The sequence below is a fragment of the Pteronotus mesoamericanus genome, unplaced genomic scaffold (genome assembly GCF_021234165.1).
Source record: "Pteronotus mesoamericanus isolate MK-2021 breed Mesoamerican mustached bat unplaced genomic scaffold, CSHL_Meso_final contig_130, whole genome shotgun sequence".
NCBI lineage: Eukaryota > Metazoa > Chordata > Mammalia > Chiroptera > Mormoopidae > Pteronotus > Pteronotus mesoamericanus.
The window spans coordinates 13,480,285-13,507,675 of NW_026555060.1; the positions used below are offsets into that span (position 1 = coordinate 13,480,285).

The 27,391-nt window shown below is 35.2% G+C and overlaps 1 protein-coding gene across 6 annotated transcripts in view; it reads right to left on the reverse strand.

The window, feature by feature from the left end:
* Positions 1–209: 209 nt before the first annotated feature.
* ACBD5 (acyl-CoA binding domain containing 5) overlaps positions 210–27,391 on the reverse strand; it is a 45,363-nt gene continuing 18,181 nt past the window's right edge. For 5 of the 6 annotated variants that reach the window (XM_054592351.1, XM_054592335.1, XM_054592341.1 and 2 more), the window contains 7 exons: positions 26,382–26,585; positions 25,508–25,614; positions 20,586–20,853; positions 17,543–17,742; positions 9,680–9,724; positions 9,248–9,357; positions 210–2,029 (listed from right to left, as the gene is read on the reverse strand). In XM_054592351.1, coding sequence (XP_054448326.1) covers positions 2,017–2,029; positions 9,248–9,357; positions 9,680–9,724; positions 17,543–17,742; positions 20,586–20,853; positions 25,508–25,614; positions 26,382–26,585 — 947 coding nt within the window. In that variant the 3' untranslated portion in view covers positions 210–2,016. The remainder of the gene's footprint in view (positions 2,030–9,247; positions 9,358–9,679; positions 9,725–17,542; positions 17,743–20,585; positions 20,854–25,507; positions 25,615–26,381; positions 26,586–27,391) is intronic. The other variant, XM_054592326.1, reaches the window with a different exon arrangement.

Here is a 27,391-nt window from a genome sequence, read left to right on the forward strand (position 1 = left end):
CATGTACTAGCATGGCTTTATTTTGAAAGAGTATGATTCCTTTCTACGAATTTCTACTATTCTCATTTAATCTTTATTACATATAATCGATGCAATTCTAACAGTAACAAATAATAAAAACCATATCATTTCTCATTAACCTTTTATTTTTAACTTAGGTTTACAATAAAGAAATTGAAAAGAAGTATAGATTAAAAAAAATACCATAGTTGTCAATTTAAAATTTTAAATGAGGTTTATGTTAAACAAAACCATAACACTATATCCTATAATTACATCTTTATTTGTATATACAAGAACTGTGTGCAAAGTGCTTTTCAAACTATAAAATAAGACTTTGGAATTGGATACAAAGAGTTAACCATCAGAGTTAGTACGCGCCAATTGCTCATAATGAATCACAACTGCTTACATTCTTTTTATTTTTTATTTAACCGCTTACATTCTTAATTTGCATTTTATTTCTTTATATACTAAGAGAAAAGCCACCCTTTTTTGACACCATATTGATAATCTAATTTTTGAAAATAATGTCTGATCCACAAGTCTAAACTTTATTTTTTTCCCTAAATGGAGGAGTTTTTAAAAACCAATTTTAGTAGATCCCTCTAGATACATTTTAATTAAGATGAGATTAAAAATTTAAAAGATCAAGTTACATGAAAGAAAAAAATATGGAAAAAAGAGTCTTGGGAAAATCAAATTGTTTCTTATACTTTTTTTCAGCAGGCAAATGAAGAACCACCCTCCATACAAGAGACAGATTACTCTCTCTCTTATTGCAAACACTCTGAACACATGATGCTAAACCGAATGTCATACATACCAAGAATGCTTAAAATACTTGTTACTAAGCCTTTGAATCAGAGTTATTTTTAAAGTAGAAAGTACACCTAAATGAGCAGGTACACAGGAAAAATAATTCCAAACAAAGCCTTCAAGAATCTAAATTACAGTCTTCCTTTTAGTTTAAATGTGGGAGGTGTGGGAAAGAAACTTAAATTTACATTAGGTGGGTATGCTTTATTCAAAAGGAAGCACATATCCTGCTAGCTTGCAACTCCTGTTAGTATCCCTGTGAAATAGGTATTTCTCAAATATTATACCCCGAAGGAAAATCTGAGGCACTAAGAGGTTAAGAGTTCCAGTCTGTGTAGTTTACCAGTTGCAGAAAAGTAATTTTCATGTGTGTCCTTTTTGACCTTAGTAAAAACAGCGTAATTTTTTCATTTTGTATTTCAAAGCACCCGATGAAGCAGAAACAAGATATCCTCAGTTAAAGACAAATGATTACAAAGCGATAAATGTATAGGATTGAATAAAAATCTTATTAATAATCTCCAGACTCAGAATAAACATTCAAGCCTAGTTTAAGCCCATTCTTCATCTTTTCCATCAGCAGGTTATGTCTAGTCTGTGACTCACTTGTAAAAACTAAGCCTTGTATATAGAGCTCTAGTTTATAATAACGTTTGAACACTAAAGTCAGAACTGTGAACACCCAATGAAGATTATGGAAGTTTTCTACTGCTTGGCATGGTAATTCAGTGACTAAGATATAAAGTCAATTTAACCTCACTTGACATTCACTCCTGGTTTGTATGTTTTTTCATATTTAATTTAGAAAATGAAAAATACCCAGTTATAAATCTGATCTCATTATCACAACTGTATCTAAGCAGCTTATACTTCTCTATGGGAGATAATCAGGTAAACAAGTTACCAAACAATAATTAGTAATTTAATGTCCTTCAAGTTCAAGGGTAGGGGGAATCTATGTATGCTACTTACAACCTAGTTGAGATTGATTATTCAAGTATCAGTAATATTAGTCCTTAAAATGTTATCATTTGTGTAGTGCAAAATATATATGTATATATGTACACAAACCAAACTGTTGGACAACAAAAAGAAATGTAATCATCACAAACTAGGATTTTCTTGTGAGCTCCACAATCCATTCCATTCCGCAGTCATCCAGGCCCAGTAGTCTTCTTGAGTAAAATACCATTTTCTTCAGTTCAGTTTTCTTTAAAAAGAAAGTAAAAACCAATTTCCTATGAATGGAAATGCAACCTGAATATGAAACACACCCCATGCCAAAGAATTTGCTAACATAATCATAACATTCAAATTCAAAATAATGCCATAAAATTACAAATGATCCTGAGGAAATCCCATGTCACTGATAGTTCCATAGGAAAGATCTAATTGCAAGTGCTGACATTATCAAAATAGTTTTCAATAAATAATTTAAATGTACACTCTTCCTTCATAACTTCTAAATTCTCATCCTTTTCCAGTTGGCTATTACACAATTCAGATTTTTGAAAACTATTTCATAATTTTATCAGAATGGAAAAACTGTGAAATAAAAATCTTAATAAAACTAGAAAAGACTGATACATGTACAATCTGGACTTTTTAAAACAATTTTATTTATATTTTAGAGAGAGAAGGAAGAGAAAGAGGGAGAGAAACATCAAAGTGTGAGAGAAACACGGATTGGTTGCCTGTCACACACCTCCAGCTGGGGATATGGACCGCAACTCAGGCATGTGCCCTGACCAGGAACTGAATCAGTGACCTTTCAGTTTCCAGGCTGGCACTCAACCCACTGAACCACACCAGCCAGATCTGAACTATTCATTTAATCAACATATACTAAGCATCTGATACTTTCCAGACACTGTGCATGTACTGGGAATTTAAACATAAATGAGGCAGGCTCTCAGTCCTGAAAAGAGCTCTTGGTTTAGTTGAGGGGGGTGGGGAGACATATAAGCCCCAACAATTCAGATATGCATAATGTGATGGTTTTAATGATAGAGTGATGAACTATCAGAGAAGGGTGGGCTTGTTAGCACAAGACACAACAATCACATGTGATCTGAGTTCTGGGAAAGGTTCCCCCAGCTGTAAAATTATACCCTCGCCAGCACTCAAGATGCCCAACTGGCTAACTGGCTCAGTGCAGATTTATTCCTCTTCTCTTTGAAAATACTCTTAGGCAACCCCCTTCATAGTAGTGATATCTTAAATAATGGGATCATTCTTTATCCTGTGTAGCAATCTAGTTAGGTACATCTCCTTGGCAGGAGTGACATTTTAAATAATCAGATCAACTTCACATAACTCATGGCTTATACCATATGATCTCACTTATATGTGAAATCTAATGAACAAAATAAACTGGCAAACAGAATAAAAACAGAGGCATGGACACATGGAGCAGACTGACAGCTGTCAGAGGAAAGTGGGGAGAAGGGACTGGATGAAAGAAGGTGAAGCGATTAACCAAAGAACACACATGCATGCCCCACAGACACAGACAATAGTGTGGTGGTAGCCAGAGGGAAGGGGGGCAGAAACTGGGTGGAGGTGGGCAAAGGAGAGCAAAATGGGAACATCTGTAGTAGGCTGTGGAGAAAAGGGAACCCTAGTGCACTGTTGGTGGGAATGCAGACTGGTGCAGCCACTGTGGAAAGCAGTGTGGAATTTCCTCAAAAAGCTGAAAATGGAACTGCCTTTTGACCCAGTGATTCCCCTGCTGGGACTATACCCTAAGAATCCCAAAATGCCAATTCAAAAGAACCTATGCACCCCAATGTGCATAGCAGCACAATTTACAATAGCCAAGTGTTGGGAGCAACCTAAATGCCCATCAGTAGATAAGTGGATCAAAAAACTATGGTACATTTACACAATGGAACACTACACAGCAGAAAGAAAAAAAGAACTCCTACCCTTCGCGACAGTATGGATGGAACTGGAGAGCATTATGCTAAGCGAAATAAGCCAGGGGGCGAAAGACAAATACCATATGATCTCACCTATAAGTGGAACCTAACTAACAAAACAAATAAGCAAAGAAAATAAGACCAGCAATACTGAAAGGAAAAGAAACCAACAGAGTCAAGAGGAAAGGAGGGAGAGGTGGGTGGGTAAAGGGAAGGGAAGGGTCAAATCAAGGAACATATAACAAGGACCCATGGACAAAGGCAAAGTGGGGAAGGACTGAGGGAGGGAGGTGTGGAAGGGGGGCAGAGGAAAATGGTGGTGGGAAGGTGGAAACAAATGTATTCGAACAAAAGAAAGAAAAGAAAAGAAAAGAAAAGAAAAGAAAAGAAAAGAAAAGAAAAGAAAAGAAAAGAAAGGAAGAAAGAAAAGAAAAAGAAAGAAAGAAAGAAAGAAAGAAAGAAAGAAAGAAAGAAAGAAAGAAAGAAAGAAAGAAAGAAAGAAAGAAAAAGAAAGAAAATAAAGTTTAAAAAAAGAAAGAAAAAAAGGCCCCTGGAGGAATAAAACTGCAGGTGGTTCTAAAGACTGATTGCCTGGGTAGGTTTTAGCAGAAACATTACTAGAAGGTGCCTGAACAGTAAGCAACATTAATCAAGAACCCATGTGATGCAGATAACTATGCAAAGTCCTTTGCAGAGTTATACAACTTGGGTCTAAGAATGCTAATCTTCTACATTATTCTATTACAATGGGGGAACTATTGGGTTGGCCAAAAAAATCGTTTGTTTTTTTTCTGTAAGATGGCTCTATTAATGCTTAGTTGTCTTTAACTAAGTCTGAAAAAATTTTGTTACATTGTATTGCAACACCTGCAATAGTGTGCATTTAAAAAAAAATCAAAATTAGTGAATTTTTGTGTAGCCATTTTAATATTGAAGATGGAAGAAGATACACAACATTTTCAGCCTATTATGCTCTATTATTTCAAGAAAGGTAAAAACGCAACCTAAATGCCAAAAAACAAGATTTGTGCAGTATATGGAGAAGGTGCTGTGACTGATCGAATGTGTCAAAACTAACTGGTTGTGAAGTTTTGTGCTGGAGATTTCTCATTGGATGATGCTCTACTGTCGGGTAGACCAGTTGATGTTGATAGCGATCAAATCAAGACATTAATTGAGAACAATCAAAGTTATACCACGCAGGAGATAGCCAACATACTCAAAATATCCAAATCAATAGTTATTGGTGAAAATGAAAAATGTGTCTTTTATGTTACAGAAAAAAAACTATAGGACTTTTTGGCCAGCTCAATAGTTAGTATAGACATAAATCACTGTTTTCAGAACTTTAGAATGTTTTTCAGCCTCTTAATAAGATTGATCTCTCCTTTTTTAAAAAATTAACTTGCAAAATGTAGAGTATGTTGTGATAAAGAAATAAAAATTACAGAAAACAACAAATAAGAAGATAGGAATAAAATTCTGCCTTTGCCCTAGTCTGCTGAACTCTACTCTGGCTGTACTGCTGAGATTCTTTTCCCTCAAAAGTGTGGGCCTGCCTTTTTGGGCCAGTACCATCTACCCCGGGCTCCACTGGTAATATGTTTCTCCTGAGATCCTCTCTGCCAGGTTTTAATGATTACCTCTCTACAAAAAGCATGGTATTTCCAAGGAAACTATATGACAGCAAAGTTATTAATCTAGGCAGACTGATAAAGAAAAGTAATCATAAAAAGTAATACGTAAAGAATAGCCTTTTGGCCCTGGCTGGGTAGCTCAGTTGGTCAGAGCGTCGTCCTGATCTGCCAAAGTTGCAGGTTTGATCCCCAGTCAGAGCACATACAAAAATCAACCAATGAACGCATAAATAAGCAGACCAACAAATGGATGTTTCTGTTTCTCTCCCCGCTCTCTCCCTTCCTCCCGCTCTGTCAAATCAATTTTTTTTTTTTAAAAAAAGAGCAGTCTTTTTGCCTTACCAGGTCTACTGTCGTATTTAACACATGGCTAATTTTAATAGCAGTACCATAAGGTTAGGTAGCTGGGGAGAGGTGGCACTATAGGCGACTGTTCAGGGCCTATTTTTGAACACCTCTGCAGATGTTGTACTTCATTCACATATAAAAAGAATGTTTTTTTATCCACTGTAGAGCGATATGAGAAATCTTTTACTTTTAAATTTACATTCTTCTGTACTGGAAAAAAAAATCAAGCGGTAGACCTTAAGTATTACTTTTAATGTCAACAAAAATTTTTTGAAGCTTACCACAGATAGCCACTTATGTTACATAGGTAAAGGACTATCTCAGTGTGTCTGTTTGGGTCCAGATGCATACTTATTAGATGAAATGAAAGCTTTTCCATGTCATGGTACTTCAGTTTGCCACCCTGCCAACAGCGGGTATTCAGCCATGCATTCAGCACATTATTTACTGAAAGCCTACTACATCCACACACTGTACTAGGGGATGAGGTACAGCATAGTCCTGTACAGGATAGTAGGGCAAATTCTCTCTTTCCCACACTTTTCCCCATCCTAACTGGACTTTTAGATCTTTCTCTTCACCTCTAAAATAGACCTATGTCCTCCAAACCATACACATTGCTCTCTAATCTTTTTCTTATAACATTGGATTAAAAACTGTTAAACCCTGCCAGATTAAATCCTGCCTAATCCCCTCAAAACTGAAACTTATCTCCCAATTAAACACCACTCTTGTCTCTAACCCCAGTTCATCTGTTACATATATAAGCAAACAATACATAAAAACACTGTATCTCATCCAAACGCAGTAGTACAGTGCTAAAAAACTTGCAATTTGGAAGAACTAAACACATAACATAGAGTGAAAAACTTGATAATGATGCAATAATAACATCAGAAAATTAAAAATAGGAAAGAATTTCTCCATTCAGAGACATCTGTAAACAACAGAAAGAGATATAAAGAAAAATGGTATATATTTCTATAAGTTAAGGAACAGTTAAAAAATAGTAATTTTAGATCCTGACCAGCGGGATCAGTTGGTTGGGTGGGGATTGATGTTTCTCTCCCACACAGATGTTTCTTTCCCTCACTTTCTCCCTCCCTTCCCCTTGCTCTAAAAAGGAAACATTATTTTAAATAAAATAAATAAATAATTTTAGAATAACTGCTGTTCTGGATGACTGCTGAAGGAAAGTATAGTTTGTTTTTCCAGTCCTTTTTTTTAACCCTTGCCAGAGGATATGCCATCATCATTATCATCATCATCATCATCATCATCATCATTATTATTTATTTTAGAGAGAAAGGAAGGAGAGAGAGAAAGAGAAAAATATTGATGTGAGGGAGAAACATCGACCAGTTGCATCATGTACACACCCTGACTAGGGACCATAACTTAGGTATGTGCCCTGACCAGGAATGAAACCCACAACCCTTTGGTGTATGGGACAACAAACTGAGTCACCCAGCCAGCGCTGTTTATTCAGTTTTTAATAAAGTGACAAGGTACTTCAACCTTGGGCATAAATTATTAACCAAAGTTAAACTTTAGGTTTTGTCTTATGCCAATTTCTCTACCCTCCAATTCCCCACGTTCTACACATGAAACATAAAAGGGAACACTGAAATGCATTGCAAAGTTTGTATACATATGGCTTTAGTGCCACTATTCCCTCTCGCTTAAATTACTACATGTTATTTTATTTCCTGTTGAAAAAAGCTTTGGTTTTTTTCCCTATTATCAGAGAAATCAGAATTTAAAATGTTATGCAGCACTAAACTCAACTATTGTAGAAGAAATGTAAAATGTGTGACAGAAGAAAAGAAAGAATTTTAAATAAGGTCTGTATCTCAACAGCTGAAATGACACATACACAAGAGGACCAGGAAAGGAGTAAATAATATTGAGAAAGCAAATGATATTTCTGAAATCCTACTGAAGTTTTTGCAAGTGAGCAGGTATATTCCAAGACATTAATGTATCAAAAAACTTAGTTCATTTATGAACATAAAGCAGAAAACAAGGAAGACTGAAACAGTTCACCCAAAATCAAATGCATTTCAGTCTCCCAACTATAAAATATTATAATTGGAGCATTTACACTAGTGTGCTGATAATCTCTTCTACATTAGAGAAGAGCAAATGCTTGGTTTTTGCTTTGCTATCAAATGTAAGAATTAGAAACTTGGGTTCTTGAGTAGAGGAACAATATACACCTGTTATTATTCAAAACTACAGATTTATAAAAATGTGTTTCTACTGCACATATTTAAGAGAGCACTTAAAACCTTATCAAATACCCTGTTTCTTTTCCCCACCTGTTGTCACTTAATGAGAAACGGTAACAAAGTACAAAAACATAATCAATGAGGCCATCCATCAGTGAGGTAAACAATCGTCTATGGGCCCACCCCTGGAAAGTAGCTTAGTTTACATAGTTTAAAGCCCAAAAAAGTGCTTTAAAAATTTTCTTAAACTCAACAGTTTTGGCTTCAGGTATTCTTAACGGAAACAATCTCAGAGCACTTGCAAGGATTGTAATCTATTATTCTCAGATTTATTTGAGTTACCTCCTATCATCCCAAACTTTAGGCTTTCTGGCCCTCAAAAAAGAATAATTCCTATTTCTAGAGATAATCAACTATCAAACTGGACATTTTCTGAAATGGCAATGTCTACAAAGACATTAGAGCACACACACATTATTTATTTATTTTTACCTAGCCATTGTTCTTTTAAAAAATAATGACTTATTTTTAGAGAGAAGGGAAGAGAGGGAGAAAAACATCATTGAGTGAGATACATCAATCAGTTGCCTCTTGCACACACCCAACTGGGGACCTAGCACACAACCCAGGCATATGCCTTGACTGGTAGTCAAACCAGAGACCCTTAGGTTCACAGACCAGCACTTAATCCACTGAGCCACACCAGCCAGGGCATAGCCATTGTCCTTTTTATTAGCAAAGAGCCCAAAATAAACATCAGACTTTAAGAACATTGTTTCTTCATAAGCCATAAAACTAAGTCTATAATAATTTTCTTATTGTTGCTTAAATGAAGGGGAGAAAAACTAGCAGATGCTCTCAAGTGAAAAAATTTTAAGTCTAACAAAAAACTAAAAACCCACCAGATATCATTTCCAAGGTAATTTCAGTCTCGGGATCAATATAGAATTTTCAGCATGACAATTTATCTATGAAATTGACCTATCCTTTTTTAAAGATTTTATTTATTCATTTATTTTTTTAGAGACTGGGGAAGGGAGGGAGATAGAGAGGGAAAGAAACATTGATGGGTTGTCTCTGCATGAGCCATGACCGGGAACTGTATCCACAACCCAGGCATGTGCCCTGACTGGGAATCAAACTGGCAATATTTAGCTTTGTGGGATGACACCCAACCAACCAACTGAGCCACACTGGTTAGGGCTGGACCTATGTCCTTTTACCTGCAGCTAAACGCTGTGTCTATTTTAAGAGTGTATACACCACTTGAATTATAAAACTATAATATTACCTTCTCTTTCTTTGATAATATAAATACACCAACCACTGGGCAATAAAAGGCCATATGATAGCAAAGGTTAATGCACCAGGAGACATCTCGAAGGGCCACCAAGATGATTTCTAAGAAAATAAAATAGGCTAGTCACCAATCTATTACATATTGTATGTATAAACTTAAAAACAATTCATAATTTAAAAATATATAACTAATAATAAAACTCCTGTTAAAGAGAGACAGAGATAATGTGTATTTCAGAGCATAGTTTAGTAAACAGACTTTCAGGAGTACTTGAGACTTAAATAAATACAAAATAAATATCCTTTTAACTTCAAAGTTCTTAAGGGTAGAATTCAATTGGAATTCCATAAGGGCCTCATATAATCTAAACTGATTGTAACTTATTTGAAACCCTGATACTTAGATTTAAAGAAGATTTCTTACCTGTGAGGAAGGCTGATTACTAGTTTGTAATGTTGATGATTTTGCCTACAAATACAAATGAAAGTGATTTAGCTCTCACAAATGAAAAAAAAAGTACAGTAATTTTTCAATTTCCTATCTTATAAACAAAACTGAAATATTAGTTGTTTTTTTTTTCTGTTAAGTATGCTTTGATTATCCTGAAACCCACATTGACCAAATGACAAGGTCCCTAAAATTAATAGCCAGATAAGTACCTTTGACATTTTACACTTCATAGTTTAAATACTAGATTTTATTTTTATTTTACTTTATTTTTTAAATTATAGTTCAAATACTAGAAAATTATCAAAATAAAACTTCAAATGTACCTAAACCATTACTTCTTTTACATCCTTATTAAATTATCTAATCAACTTTCTCATTCTTTAAAAAAGAAATTTATTGACTTTTTTTGGGGAGAAGAGGAAGAGAGAAACATAAGTTTATTGTCCCACTTGTTTATGCATTCATTAGTTGCTTCTTATATGTGCCTTAGCCAATTATTGAACCCACAACCTTGGCATACTGGAACTACACTCTAACCAACCGAGCTACTGGACAGGGCTTGTTAATTTTTTAATTTCCATACAAACTACAATTTACAAACACATTTCAGAACTACAGTCTTTATTATTAATTAAAATTATTATAAAGATTATTTAAAAAGTATCCAAAGATCTGTTTTGGAAATCCGTAACAAATTATAGCAGAAGAGGTATTTACTGAGAGATACGAGAAATGAACTATTAGTGTTGTAGGTTTTAATTTTTTCCCCAGCTTTATGTAGGTATAATTGACAAATAAAACTGTATGTATTTAAAATATACAACTTGAAGATTTTATATATGTATACATTAGGAAATGATTACCATAATTGAGTTAATTAACACCTCATATAGTTACCTTTGAGGAGAGAGTGTTATAGGTTTTTTAATGAGAAGCATACCCTAAGGAGAGAAATTGAAACTAATTTAGGACACTGAGCTCATCCCAAACACAAGTTTCCTTAGGCTAGGTGTTAGCAACTCATTACTCCAGTTTCTCCATTTATTATAACTTCAGAGAAATGCTAGAAGACTAACTGGCTCATTCAATGATTAATTCAATAAATATTTACTGAGTGTTGATTATGTGTCAGTCACTATTCTGGGCAGACAGCAAAAATGACAAAAAACACTGCCCTAATGAAGTTTATACTCTAATGAAAGGCTACAGAAAATAATAACTAAATCAGCAAAATATACAATATGTCAGGTAATGATAAATGCTATAAAGAAAAAGAAGCCCTGGCTGGTGTAGCTCAGTGGACTGAGTGCTGGCCTGCGAACCAAAGGGTCACAGGTTCGATTCCAGTCAGGGCACATGCCTGTGTTGCAGGTCAAGTCCCCAGTAGGGGGCAGATAAGAGGAAATCACACACTGATATTTCTCTCCCTCTCTTTCTCCCTCCCTTCCTCTCTGTCTAAAAATAAATAAATAAAATCTTTAAAAAAAAGAAAGGAAAAGGAAACAGGAAGGGAAGATGAGAGACATGTTGGAGGAAGGAAAGCTTAGAAGCTAGAGTGGCCAGGGGAGGCTTTGCTGACAATTGTAAGCTATGTGGCTAACTTATGTATGGAGAGAACACCAAGTGCCAAGACCCAGGGTGGAAGGGAGCCCACTGGCAAGTGTGTGTGGCCCAGTATGACTATACCTTACGGGTAAAACTAATTTCCTCTGAATGGTGCATTAATCCTTCAGACCATTCAGGTATTAAAGAAGTTAAAGTTACAGTACACTTAAGTTACATATGCGGAAATAATCTAGACAAAGTAAGGATTTTAATGATGTTACTTGTAATGGTACCCTGCAAGCATAATATCTAAACAAGAGATTTACTTAATGGCACTTCTCCAGACTTAATGAAATAAAGGGTAGATTTACAAAATAGGGCTCCCAGGAATCTGATGACTTATCCAAGGTCCCATTATTCAGTATGATTTAGAAAGAATCTCGAGGGAACAAATCCTAATGTAATGATACAACTATTCTTCATTAAAGTACCAACCTCTAACAAATATTAAGAGAGAATCAGAACTAATAAATGCAACTACAGGTTTGTCCAGAAAGTATCCATCCACATACTATGAAAAAGAGAGACATTTATTGAAGATACAAGAAACATTGTAGATAGTACAATGACACTTCAGTCCCCCTCAAAGTAGGCACCTTGAGACTTTACATAATTCTCCCAGCATCTCTCTTCCACTGTTCAAAACACTGCAAAATCCTTTGCTGGAATCGCCATCAGCTGCCCCATTGTTATTTTCTTCAATCTTCATCAACAATCTGAAATCTCTTCCCTTTCAAAGGTAACTTTAGCTTTGAGGAAAGCCAGAAGTCACAGGGCACCAAATCTGGGCTGTTAGAGGGGCTGAGTCACCTGGGTGATTTGATGTTTCACAAAAAAACTCTGCACAAGACGTGATGCATGAGCAGGCATGTTGTTGTGATGAAGCTGCCAATCACCAGTTGCACATAGCTGCGGCCGTTTTCACCCTATTGCATCTCTCAACCAACAAAGAACATTGAGGTAGTACTCCTTATTAATTGTTTGGCCTGGAGGAGTGTACTCATGATGGATAACATCTTCCCAATCAAAAAACACAGTTGACCTGGTCTTGATTCTTGCTGTAACTTTGCCGGTGTCTTTTCTGGGGTTGGAGAACCGGGTGGCTTCCATTGGGACAACTGGGCCTTTGTTACCAAATCATAGCTGTGGACCCACAATTCATCTCTGGTTATGTCCTTCTTGAGGAAATCTGGTTCACTGGTAGCAGCTTTAATCAAAATATTGGCAACTGCAGGATAATGTTCCTTCTGCTCTGGTAGCAGAAGCCGTGGAACAAATTTTGCCATGACACATTTCATGCCAAGATCCTGTGTCAAAATCTTGGACACAGTAGTTTTTGGAATCCCCAGAACAGCTTCTAGTTCTCACACTGTCAGTCACCAATCTTTGCTGATTGCAGCCCGTACATGTTCAACATTCTCAGGTGTTCTGCTTGATGCAGACCTTCCAGACTGTGGGTCACTTTTAACAGATTCTTGACCATCTTTGAAGCATTTGTGCCATACTTATTTGTACTGCACTCATTGCATGGTCCCCAAAAGACTTCTGAGTCATCCAAATAGTTGCCGCAGAGGAAAGTTCAAGCTTAATGCAAAATCTGATGCAGATTTGTTGCTCTACTTGCTCAGTCATTTTGAATGTGACAGCAACACAGTACACATGCTCACCACAGCATCCACCGCCCTCACTGACTAGTACAGTGAAGTTGTCATTCTTCACACATGTGTATTCCAGTCCGCTCTCCTTGGCTACCAGGTTACACTGATGTTGCGCAAACTGTTCTCTTTACATTAAAATGGCTGGACTTTTTCTGGACAGACCTCTTCTTATATGTAATTTTTTTTCTAAGTAATAAATGGTCTGGAAAGGCAAATTAAGATTCCCAACGACACTTGCTCACACCTAAGAAGTAACCAACAATACTTATATAATTAGCACTATAATTTTTGGATTTAATACTTATCCATATATTTTGTTAAAGACAAAACATCCAATGACACTTGTTAAAGCATGGTAAGAAAGACTTTATTCAAGGGAGAAACGAGGGTTATCAGTATAAGAATAGGGACCACTGCAGTGGGAGAGAAAGGTTAAACTCAAGTCCCAATGTAGCAGGGACAAGTGGGAATTTATATTCAAGGAGTAGAGTAGTGATCAACAGATGGAAAATTACTAAGAGCAAACATCAGGGGTAAGGGAGAAACCAACCTAACAAGATTCTTGCTAAACACAATCCAAGGTGATTTGATCACCTGGGTGATGTTGGAAGATGAGGAGCCTCAGATACTGAGGGCGGGCAGTTCTCGTTAAACTGACTAAGCAGGGTTCTTGTGAAAACTGGATTTTAAAGGACGAAGTGAATAGATGGGCCTAAGAGACGGTTTAGGAGCCTGACTAAAGTTTGGTCAAGCAACAAATCTTTGTTAATATCAAGTAGCTTCTATGTATCTTTTATATATTTAGAAATTTCATTAGTAATCTATTGGTAGATTAAAAAAAGGATTACTAAATTTTTTTTGAAAATCATTTTGAAGAGAAAGATATCTCATATAATAGTAACCATTGCAAAGAAAATATAAAGACAAAAAATTATTTAAATTAGGTCCCCCCTAAGGCTGTGAACTTCCTGAGGGAAGAAGCCAAGCTGTTTTACCAGCATTGTTGTCATCATCATCTCATGTGTGTTTCAAGCACTGTATAAAGCACTCTATTTTATCCTCTGAACAAGCTTATGAGGTAGGCATTAATATTTTCTTTTTATAGATAATAAAAATGAAGCACAAAGAGGTTAAGAAATCTAACCATGGTCACAGTGAAGAGCTAAAATTTGAACTTAGGTAGTGTTCTTGAAGGTCAACCACACTGTACTATCTCCCTTTTCATTTTTGTGTCTGTTGCCTAGACAAGCATCTGGTCTGTGACTATTCGACAAATATTCATTAAGAGAATGAACCTACAGAACTATTTTACGAAAAAGTAATATAGTTCAGACAGCTTACTGGTATGGAAGACACACTGCATGAGAAATCAGGAACTAAGTTACAAGCCTTGCTCTGCCACTAATGCATGCTCTCAGTATCACAGCGTCTTCATCGGCTGAACTAAAGGTGTTGAACTAAGTTTTCTTCAGTTCTATTATCTACTGCTATACCATCATCAATTTATTCTTTTAGATATGCAAATTTACTCATACACATGAATTATGCTAATTTTAATGGGGGAAAGTCCTTAGTGTGTCAGAATCTTTTTAAATTTTTTTTTTATAAGATGAGTGAGAAAATTTCTTTAAAAAAAGATCAAAGGAATTTTTAGCAGAATTTAAAAACCATCCAAGACATTAAATATGCACAAAATATTATTTTTTAAAAAGTCACAGAACAAGAAAATATAGACTATCAGAACAATAATGTTCTATAATACTAAATTAACCAGTGAGGTTTCCCACATGAGTTAGCTCTTTTTTGTTTCCTTTAACAGTTCTGTTTTAATACAGGAATAGTTTGATGGGATCAGGGGCCTAAATTTCTCAAGCTAATAAGGAATAGTAGAATTTTCTTATTAATGAAAGATGCAAATAAAATAGTTTGATAGTAATGACCTACACTTACCTGGACAAACAAGATAATGTTATTTATTTAAGGCACTATTCTTAACCTCTTTTTCATTAAAGAACCCTGTTGAGAATCTGCAGAAGACAAAGAACCCTCTCTCTTCAAAAATACAAAATCATACAGAAATTTGCACATTATTTTAGGATGTTCACAGCCTGACAAAAGTCTAGAGATTCCTAATCGAATGATAAGAAAATGTAATTCAGAATCATTGAAATGCATATAATTGAAAAACCTTGTGATAATTTGAGTAAGTTAGGTAAAGGGTTAAGATATTCACAATGTCTGTTTAGAAAGCTTACAGTATTAAGTCTATACTTTCAGAGATCGTTTCTAATAGCATGTTAGAAAGCCTACAGTATTAGTTTCTTTACATATATCTATATTTAATGTGTTCATCTTGTAATGGAAACACATCTTCTCTGATTAATCCCTATATATTTTTCTTAACATCTGGTACAGCAAGCTGCTTTGATGCTGTATCATGTTTGAAGCTAGGTCAGACATTGTGGCTAGCTGTCTTATTCTTTTCTCCAATCAATGTTACTTGAGGAGGAACAAGTCAGGGGACACATGGGGCACATCACTGGTAGCTACCTAAAAGCAGTGCAGCTAAATCCAGGGATTATCACAGTCCAGTCAAAACTGTGAACCAAGGTGAACTGTCTTTTCCTATGAACCCTTTTCCTTTTGTTTCAGTACCTTCTCCATACTCATCTGTATAGCTTTATTCAGTACAGAACAGCAATCTTCCATAGTAGAAAGACCACTGCCCTGGGATACAGGTTGTCTGGGTTCTGCCTGAATTTCTTCAATTGTCTAGTTGTACCGCCTTTTTAAAGATTTAATACCCTTGATTTTCCAGGGTCGAATAATAGCAGAGGTCAGACTGTAATTCCACAATACTCTTTAGCTTTGAAGTTTTGATCCTAAAACTAATTTATACTCAAGAATCAATAACTTAACATGTTAACTCTACAGCATTTTCAAAAGAAATCAAGATAAAGGATTTGTTTACTATAAAAGAATGACTCTTTAATGATGAATTCCAGGGCATTACGTATGATATCTTTATTAGTTCCTTAAATTAAACTATTTAAAAGTTCTTATTCTTCTAATACCAAGCAACCTACTGCTTTCTCCAAAATGGCAGGGCTAATTTTACACTAAAAATTTTGTATTTTTAACGGCATTTAGCTTTTGGGTCAGTCTTAAGTAGTATTTTCAAAAGAAGGTCATATTCATTTTCTAAAAGATAGTTAAAAATTGAAATTGGATCATCAGCTGACACCATACACAAAAATAAACTCAAGATGGATAAAAGACTTAAATATAAGTCACAACACCATAGAAGTCCTAGAGGAGAACATTGGCAGGAAACTCTCAGATATCCCACGCAATTTTTTCACTGATATATCTCCTAAAGCAAGGGACATAAAGGAAAGAATAAACAAGTGGGACCTCATCAAAATAAGAAGCTTCTGCACAGCAAAAGAAAACAGCAGCAAAATGAAAAGGGAGCCAACCATATGGGAAAATATATTCGCTAATGATACATCAGATAGAGGTTTGATCTTCAAGATATATAAAGAACTCACTTGACTCCACTCCAAGATGACAAACGATCCAATCAAAAAATGGGCAAAGGACCTGGGCAGACGCTTTTCCAAGGAGGAGATACAGAGGGCCCAGAGGCATTTGAAAAGATGCTCAGCATCACTAGCCATCAGAGAAATGCAGATCAAAACCACCATGAGGTACGACCTCACACCGGTCAGAATGGCCATCAGAAACAGATCAACAAACAACAGGTGCTGGCGAGGCTGTAGAGAAAAGGGAACCCTAGTACACGGCTGGTGGGAATGCAGACTGGTGCAGCCACTGTGGAAAGCAGTGTGGAATTTCCTCAAAAAGCTGAAAATGGAACTGCCTTTTGATCCAGTAATTCCCCTGCTGGGACCATACCCTAAGAATCCCAAAACGCCAATACAAAAGAACCTATGCACCCCAATGTGCATAGCAGCACAATTTATAGTAGCCAAGTGTTGGGAGCAACCTAAATGCCCATCAGTAGATGATTGGATCAAAAAATTATGGTACACATACACAATGGAATACTACACAGCAGAAAGAAAAAAAGAACTACTAAACTTCACGACAGCATGGATGGAACTGGAGAGCATTATGCTAAGCAAAATAAGCCAGGGGGCGAAAGACAAATACCATATGATCTCACCTATAAGTGGAACCTAACCAACAATACAAAGATGCAAGGAAAATAAGACCAGCAACACTAAAAGGAAAAGAAATCAACAGAGACAAGAGAGAAGGAGGGGGGGAGGCGGGGAAAAGGAAGGGAAGGGTAAAGTCAAGGAACATATAGCAAGGACTCATGGACAAAACCAAAGGGGAAGAGCTGAGGGAGGGAAGGAGGGAGGGGGCAAGGGAAAGTGGTGGGGGGAGGCAGAGACAAATGTATTTGAAAAAATAAATAAATTAAAAAATAAATAAAGAGAGAAAATAGTTAAAATACACTGGGTTCTATAAATCTGATCAATACAGATTATACACTATTTTGAAGGATCAACAAGTAGAAGATAAGACAAATTTGTAAGCTTACCTGTGAAGCTGTCAGTGTCTCCAGTTTATGAAGTCTCTGAAGGACATTCTGCATGTCCTCCTGCAGTCGCATGAGCACAAGAGCAATCTGCTCATTGAGGCTGCCTCTTGTCCCTCTGTCTGAACCCCAGCGTTCCCCATCACCTCCACTTCCCACTTGCTGGCCCTTGGTTCCTTCGCTCAAATGTTGCATCCTATGCCCTAGTGTAAGAGAGCAAAATAGGTTCGTTGTAAGTTATTTCTGTAAAAATAGAAATTGTGTGTTTTATTCATTTTCATACTACTTCTTTGAGATCTAAATCTCCAAAATGGAGTGGAAGCAATTTCAGGAACTACACAAAATAAAATATTGAGATCAAAGAGTATATATGTACACTTCTATTTCTATTGACATATTCTTGGGTTTTTTAAAAAGGTTTTATAATGTACTTAATATACAAGTACACAACTAAATGTGTATATTTAGCAAATCATATTCAGGGTACATTCTCAAAAATTCTTTACTAAAAGGTAACAAGACTGAAGAAATTTGAAGATTTTCTTTAGAGTATTAAAAACTACACTAAATAGCTTTATTTTCTCGTTTTTAAGACTACACTAAAATATTAAAAACCACTAAAAATTACACTAAGTAGAATACTAAAAACTCCACTAAATAACTTTTTTTCATTATTTTTATTTTCCTTTTTAGTTATTATAAGCCTCCCAAAAGGTTTTAAAATGCTTTTCTTATAGAAATAGTGAAATCTCACTTAGAGCATTAAAAACTACACTAAATAGCTTTATTTTCTCTTTTTTAAAACTATATTAAATAGCTTTTTTTCTTTTTAAAAAAGAACTACACTAAATAGCTTTATTTTCTCTCTTTTTAAAAGGATTAAGAACAACACTAAATAGCTTTATTTTCTCTTTTTTTAATTTTCCATTTTAGTTATTGTAGGCCTCCCAAAAGGTGTTAAAATGTTTTTCTCATAAAAATACTGAAATCTCATTACTTTTAAAATTTTGTTATATATCCATCCATTCTTCTTTCTATACAGACTGTATATGATTTTGTATCCTACTTTTAAAAAATACTGTAAACATTTATCTACATTACTAAATTTTATTTCAAAAACAATGAAATGGCTGCATAAATTCCTTAGTAATACATGAAGGAATTTACTCAATTACTTTATCCACTTTTAGGTAGTTAGGATGATTCCAAAAGTTTACAATTACAAATAACATTGAAATAAATGTCCTTGTACATAAACTCTTGTCCAAATTTCTGCTGACTTCTTTAGGAAAAATAGATTCACAGAAGAATTACTGGGTCAAAGAGTTAACAACTTTGTGGAGATTCTTCACGAGTATTACAAGTTATTTTTCAAAAAGGCTGAGACCGTTCTATCCTGCAGTATATAAAAGGTACTAGCCCTGGCTGGTGTGGCTCAGTGGATTGAGTGCCAGCATGCAAAACAAAGGGTCACTGGTTCAATTCCCAGTCAGGGCACATGCCTGGGTTGTGGGCCAGGTCCCCAGTAGGGGACATGCAACCACATATCAATGTTTCTCTCCCTTTCTTTCTCTTTCCCTTCCCCCTCTCTAAAAATAAATAAGTAAAATCTTAAAAAAAAAAAAAAAGGTACTACCATGTTACCTTTTGTTTGCAGAAATAAAAATTTTAAGTTTTTATATTTGCTAATATAATGGGCGAGATCTGTTTCTTTTGTTTTAAACAATAATCACCTACCTCACTGCCCTTTAGCATCCTGGAATCCTAAAATAGCAGCATTCCCAAAGCCATGTCTTAATTTATTTTATGTAGATTGTTAAACCACATACACAGATTATTCTTTAAGTTTTTATGACTTTATGAAGTTAAACAGGGACTTTCTTTTTTTTTTTTTAATACTTGTATATATTGTGAAATGATCACCACAATTAGTCTAGTTAACATCCATCGCCATACACAGGTACAGATTTGTTTTCTTGTGATAAAACTTTAAAGATCTACTCTCATTAATAACTTCCAAATATACAATAAAGTATCATTGTAGTTACAATGTTGTACATTACATCTCCATGACTTATTTTATAACTATAAATTTGTACTTTTTGACCATCTTTGCCTGTTTTGCTCACCTCAAAACCCCTGCCCGCTTTCTGCCTCTGGGAACCACCAATCTGTTCCGTGGTTTAAGTCTTTTGTTGTTGGTTTTTTTTTTTTCTGATTCCACATCAGTGAGATCATATGGCATTTGTCTTTCCATTAATTCTCTTTCTTGTTTTTTTTACAATATCTATTCATTCTTTACTACAATGATAAATTATTTACTTTTCTTCCACATTCAACTATTACCTTATCACATTACTGCTCTTAATGTTTACCTTTGAATTGTTAAATGTTCTTTTATCTCTATTACATAACTTTTGATCTTTATATGATATTTTTTGCTCTAAGTGGGGAAATGTGAAAAAAAAACCAAAAAAAATTCTAATTTTTACCAAAAGTGAGTAAAATAAGCATCAGCACAGGTGGAGCAACTGGTAAGAGATTGTTCAAGGGAGTAATAAAACATAAAGTTGGCTACTTCAAAAAATAGCATATAAAATATAAAAATAGATAAAAAATGTAAAAAAAGATATAAAAATAGAAATGTTTTCCCCCATAGTTTTTGAGAACACACTACTATGGCTTGTGGAATCAAAGAAGAGAACTAGACATAAAGAAAAATGGTCAGATGTTATGTACAGATAATTTTTACATTCCTTCCATAGACTGACAGGTCTAGTGGCTCTCCTATCTAGAACCTCCCATTTCACTAGTTAGTTTATAAGACAGCAAAAACAAAAAAGAGCCCTGACTGGTGTGGCTCAGTTGGTGGGTCATCCTCCTCCCAGAGAAAGGTTACCAGTTCAATTCCCAGTTGGGGCACATGCCTGGGTTGCGGGCTTGGTCCCCAGATGGGAGAGTATGAGAGGCAACCTATCAATGTTTCTCGCCCTTTCTTCCCTTCTCTCTCAAAACAATAAATAAAAATCTTAAAAGTAATACACACCTCTTCCTCTTCTGACATTAGATAATTCCTCATTTTCCGCAGCCCGTTTCTCACGGTGTGGCGCTCCACTGTTACTTCTGCCATCTTCTCCTCCGTGCTTTACTTCACCTTTTCCTTCGACTGCTACCACCTGCATCTCCCCAACGGTGCCATTTCCAGGAGAAATCTGAACATCTTCAGGAAAACCAGAATTTTCCAAGGGCTTATTGGGATCACCACCCAAGTAATACTGAAGTGGTCCACCGTTTGATGTAAAGCTATCTAAAGACTACAAATTCAAAACAACAGGTAGTTAAAAGCTATAAACATAAATTATACAAAGTTTTCTTGGTAATAGATTACTGCCTTTAAAAAATTTTTTTGTTATTATAAATATTATTTTTCTAAAAAATTACTTCAATTCATCTTCTGCCATATGTAGGGAAAAAATGAAATAGAAACGGATCATCCATGAGCAAAGAATTGAGATGTTATGTCAATGAATTGTTCTCATGGGTCACTCATTCATCCAAGAAACATTTAAATGTGCATTTTTATCCTAGTTACTATGTTAAAACTCTAGGGATAAATTTGAAAAAGAAAAAATCTCTGTCTGCCAGAGGCTTATAGTTTTAGCAAAGGAGAGAAGATTCTTACAACGCAGTTTGATAAGTGTTATGAAAAAGAGGTACAAAGGGGACTATAGGAGCTCATAGGAGGGGTGTCTAACTCATACTGGAGTTGAGTAGGGGCGTGGTCAGGACAGCTTACTGGAAGAAATGATATGAACTAAACTTGAACAGATGAGCATAAGCCAATTCAAAGCTGTGGTAATGATGACAGCATGCACCAATGAAGTAGCAGTGGGACAGTGGATGATGTGAGAACTTCTGAGATTACAGAATCTATAGGACTTGGAATATAGAATCTATAGGACTTGAAGGCTGAACGTGAGGAATAGGGAAAGGAAAAGACTAGCTGGTTTTGTGATACTCACCAAAATAAGAAATATAGAAAATAAGGAGGTCTCAGGGGGCAAAAAGAGAAAATGATATAGTTAAAAATAAGAAAAAAGTTGAGGTTCCTAGGCAAGATGTCTAACAGAGCAGTTAGAATTCAGGAGAGATATAGGTTGGAGGTATCACTTTGAGCCATTAGCATGTAAATGATGGCTGAAACCAAAGTAGTAATAATTAGGGATATATGCCAAATTTAAGGGGTCAAACAAGAGGAAGAAAAACCCACAGAGCAAGGCTAAGAGGTGAAGAAGGAAGGAAGGAAGGGAGGAAAGGAGGGAGGGAGGGAGGAAGGAAGGAAGGAACCTTAAAAATAGTGTAATGGAAGCCAAGGAAATATATTGAACAAGAGAGTGGCTAATGTTTAATGATATTTAAGTGACATAGAAAATGTAAAGAATCCATTCAAATGAGCAAAAAAGGCACGCTGGCATGTTATCTGAAATGGATCAATACCATGAAGGAACAACGACCAACAGAAAGGTTGGCCATAAAGGTATAGAGGGCACCATAAGTTTGAAAGAGAATTTTGTTTTAAAGATGGAAAGAATATGAATACCTTTAGAAGAAAGCACCAGAAGAGGGACAATGGTTGGGAAGAGTCTAGAGGATATAAAAAATGAACATCTCCAAAGAAGTGGGAGTAAATAAGATACACATTAGAGAAACTGGCCTTAGATGGGAAGAAGATCTTCCACTGAGGTGGGAAAAAAGGTGGCAAGGTCTGAATGGGTGTAACTTATAGTCAGGAAGTGAAAGAAGTTAAGTGTCCAGGTGTGAAGTTGAAGGAGTAATAACCTAGTGCCTTCTATCTTCTCTGTGAAAGAGTAAACAAAATTATTTGACGAAAGCAAGGAAAAGGTGAAATGGGAGTAATGAGTATCAATCCTCTACTCACATCACCTATTCTGGTAGGACTCTAGCTTCTTATGCCTTAGATACTACTCAAAGTGTGGTCTACCAACCAGCAATGCCATCAGCGTCAATTGAAAGCTGCTTAGAAATGGAAATGTATGGGTCCTACCCCAGACCTACCTAACAACCAACTGTGGGGTTCAGGCCCAAGAATCTGTGCTATAACAAGCTCCCCATTAAAGTTTGAGAAGTGCTGCTTAATAGATAAGGTGAATATATAAAACAAAGGGGAAGAAAATAAAGACCTAAAATATTTTTCTCTCTTAGTCTTTTACCTTAGATTTCTAACTCACCTGACAAAATTCCAAATGTACATTGTTATACTGGTTTGGAATGACATCAGAACTCTATGTATGTATATATAAAACATTTCCTATCTCCAAATCTTTATTTCATTTTCAGAACAGTACTTCCACACAATTGTCTGTTACATTAAGTGGTTATTCTAGAACATGGTTTGCTTTCAGCTTCTGCAAAGCAGTAACTGCTAATAATCTGCTCTTTCAAAATCTCAACCTTTAAAAAGGGATCAGTAAGTTACTCAACTTATTTAAACAGGACTGAAAAGAAAAACTGTGAAATAAAAAATTGACTTTCTTTTCAACACTATTTTGTTTAGTGAGATAAGGCCCTTGAAAGCATGAGGTTGTCTATTGCCTCAGAAATTCAGTAAAACCTTTGGGATATAGTGCTTGCAGACAATGAACCCTTTGGAAAGGACAGAAAGCAAGAAAATATTACATAAAACAAGGTGAAACCATTACTGTATTCAAAAACCACTACAAAAATCCAGAAAATAAAATGATAATATTACACTTTTTGAAAATACTGTATTACAGATTACCTGTCATAGATAAAGAAGTTAAAAGTAATATTATTTAAGATTGAGCTTAGATTAACAATAGGTCAGATAATAAAACAAAATTTTAATCATACTAGCAGATTGGCTAATACCTCAATGGATAAAAACCAGTTGAAGCTTAAGGACGAAATAATGACTCTTTAGAACATATTATTCCATAAGTCATAAGAAAGTACAGCAAAAGTAACTCATTATGAAGTGATAACTGTATTACAAAGCAATAATAATGATAATGCAATTGTATGTAGAACATAAATTCAACATTCTCATGGAAGAAGGAAAAGGAGGGGGAAAAAAACATTACAGAGGCTACATAAGTTAGAAAATACAATACATGGTTAAAGAAATATTCCAGACAACTATAATGCTCATTTTTTAAACTTTTTATCATGGAAAATTTCAAACATACTAGAGTACCAATCACTTTGTTTAATCAATTATCACTTCAGGGCAAGCTTTGTTTTATTTTACCTATGACTCTCATGCCCATCCCCAGTGAGTTATTCTGAAACAAATCCTAAACATCATATTATCAGGCTAAACACTTTATTGCAACAAAATAAATACATCAAAAAATTTAAAAGTATCATTTACTCTGTGTATGTGTGTTGGGGATAAGGGGCATGCTTAACTGCTACATTCAAGAGGCAATTATAAAATTTTTAGAAGTACTTTTATAAGCAGAAATTAATGAGAAAAGGAAAATGTTCAAATCATAATCAGCAAACAATAAATGAATGTGATATTAGTTATCCACAAAAAGAATTTGGACAAACATCTTGATTCTCAAGGACTCCTAAACTGATCATAGAGATTAAATATACTTTTAAAAGAACCCACCTAGGAAATTTGTGGGTGACAACCTATAATTAACCTAGACTTGGTCAGGATGGGTAATGTGGTGGGGCTGTATCTTATCTAAGGTTTCCTTAAGGAAGGGACATCTGAATTAGGGTTTAAAGGATGTCTAGGAGTCACTTCCATGTATGGACAGTGAGTGGTGAATTACATTCCAGCAAAATGTATATAAAGATGCTGGTGCTGGAGGACAGAAGGGGAAAGGACTTGACATATTAGAGGAACAGAGAGAAGGCCAGGGTGGCTATGAGCGAAGCCCAAACAGGAGAGTGGTGCGAACAGAGGCGAAAAACGTAAGTAGGAACCAGCTCAGACAGAGTCTCATGAAGGATTTTAGTCCATCAATTGATGTTAAGAGAAAATAGGAGGAAATCTAGAATCTAGTAGCCAGATATTTACTGAGATAAATCTCAGCCAGTCTTTTTTCACCAACTTTCCCCAATCAAACCTTTTCAAAAAGAAAAAAATAAAAGGAAATCTGGATTTCTATCGCTACATTCTTCACTCATTTTAGCTCATTCTAAGTTTGGAATTCTTATCGTTATTCTGTGCTAGTTATTGGTATTCGACCTTAGTTAAAAAGTATTCTGTTCATGTGTTTTTAAATTTGAGAAAGCTAAGAGGTAAATTTACTTGCATTATGAAATTTTTTAAGAAAGAAAAACAGAAAGAGAAAAAATTGAAGCCATTACTTCAGGGAGGAAAAAGATAATTTTCTATAAGACACACTGAACTGTGTTAGAACAAGAGTAGGGAAATAGTGGAAGAAGGATTCAAAACCACCAAACATAAATATAGCTGTCAAAACCGCACTACTCATTCATTATCAGAAAAAGTGGTCAAAGAAAAATTTATGTAGTTTTAACAGTTTTTCAAATGTTAGCTTCCAATCCTGAATCTTAACTAAAATTTGAAAAGTATTTCAGTTCAACATATTAAACTCAATGTGAAAAACAGATCTGTTTGAAAACTATTCAGTTTTCTAAAAATGTTAATCAATATTTTAAACATAGGAACTACCATAAAGAATTTACCCTCTGCCTCCCCATCCCATCTCTCTCAGAATATTGACAAATATTCTAAATTATAGTATTTAAATTTTTTGACTATTCAGGAATTTAGCATACTTCCTAATTCACACAAAAATAATTTAAAATACAAATACTTAAATATTTTAAAGATATGTTTTCAAAGTGATCAACAAAACGTACATCTGGTATTAACAGAAATTATGTTTCAAATTCTGATATACCACTTTGAAAAACTGCCAATTAAAAAAATGTAATTTTTACCTCTTCTTGTCCAAGTTGCTCCATAGAATCACAGTAAACTTCACTATCTGAATCACTTGTCAAGTGCTGAATTCCTGAAACATCTTCAACACGATCATCATTTATATCTACATATGAATAAATGCCCAGGTAGAATAATTATTCTCTAACTGAAGAAAAAAATGCACTTACTCTGTTTTTAAACTTTATTAGTTATATATTATTTTCACACTGGGAGACAAATTTGACTTACCAAGCCACACCTTTTTTCTTTTAACTTACCAAAACTTTAAATTTAGTTGATAATTTTTATTTGAGAAGATATCAAAGTATTTTATTATGGAACTATTCAAAGATACTGTCCAGGTCAAACCTTATAGAACTCAATAACCTTTAAGAAAAAACTGAATAGCAGCTAGGAAGTCTAAATTCTGAGGCAACTATTGCAAGTTTGGTTGTAACACTTAGAAATTATGTTTCTCAGTTTCTTGGCTGAATTGCAATAGTGTTAATAATTCACCATATACATATTATGTTACATGCTGGCCCCTAGGGCCTGACCATATGAAAAGAGCATAATTTACCTAGCTGATCGGAGAACAAAGGTATCATATAATCAGGGATTTAAGTTAAAAAAAAATCAGGAATAAAAGTAAAAATTTTACAATTTTATTTTAAAATGTCACTTAAAAACAATTTTAAAATCTCATTAAAAACATAAATGCCCTAATTCACTGTCTTTCAAAGGTATACACCCTTGTAAAATTAATAAATCCATAGATACTACTGAATAAGAGATTTTAAACTCTACATTGCTCCTAATAATCTGAAATTATCAAAAGAATATCTTATTCATAGGAAAGAGGCTGGACAAATAATTATTCTGGAAGAATACCTTGGTGAACACAGACAGCAGGTTTTCCAGTTTGCTCCAAGTTTTGATCTACGGGTGTGGCTTCCTCGGTGCTTCTGCCACTCAGGGAAGATCTGGCGTGGATAGCATTCTGTACATCCTGAACACAGCCGTCTTTATCACAGCCCTGACTGACAACAACTTCCAAATTCTTATGCTCTGTGGATTTCTTCATCATTTTCCTATCTTTTATGTGAAAATGGAGAGATTCATAAAAGTTCACATTAGATCAACCTCTGTATATGTTCTAATATCAAGTAGTCATTTCTTCAACCTGCCATAGTTGCTCTGAAGGGTTTCTTACTTGGATCAGAGATGGGGTGCTCCTAAAAAAGGGCTGTTTTATATACTGAGAACTCACACAAACTGTGTTGGTTTCAAAACTGCTTCAGTTCCCTGTTAATTTACTAAACCCTCCTTTAAGAGATAAGCTATCAAGGTCTTCACACTCTCTCAGCATAGGCAAATTGTTCTATGAGGCCCAGTAGGACAAAGAGGTACATATAGTCAATTAAAAAAAAATCCTTCAAAAAAGGTATTTTCATACCTTAATGAAATAGAAAGGCAAAATTACAGTTTGTAGAGTTTGTTTAAGTGTTTTTCTGCCTCCCCTTTCTAAAACAGTCATCCTTGTCCATCAGTAGATGAATGGATGAAACAACTATGGGACATTTACACAATGGAATACTACTCAGCAGTAAAAAAAGAAAACTTACCCTTTGCAACAGCATGGATGGATCTGAATAACATTATGCTAACTGAAATAAGCCGGTCAGAAAAAGACAAATGCCAAATGCCTTGGAAAGGTATGATGTTACTCATATGTGGAATCTAATGAACAAACTAAATTAACAAGCAAAATAGAGACAGACCCAAAGAGAGCAGGCCGACAGCTCTGGGGAGGGGCATTAGGGGGTAGAGGGACCCAGCAAAAATGGGACTCATAGACAGGGACAACAGTGTGGTAACTGCAGTGGGGAGGAGGATAAATG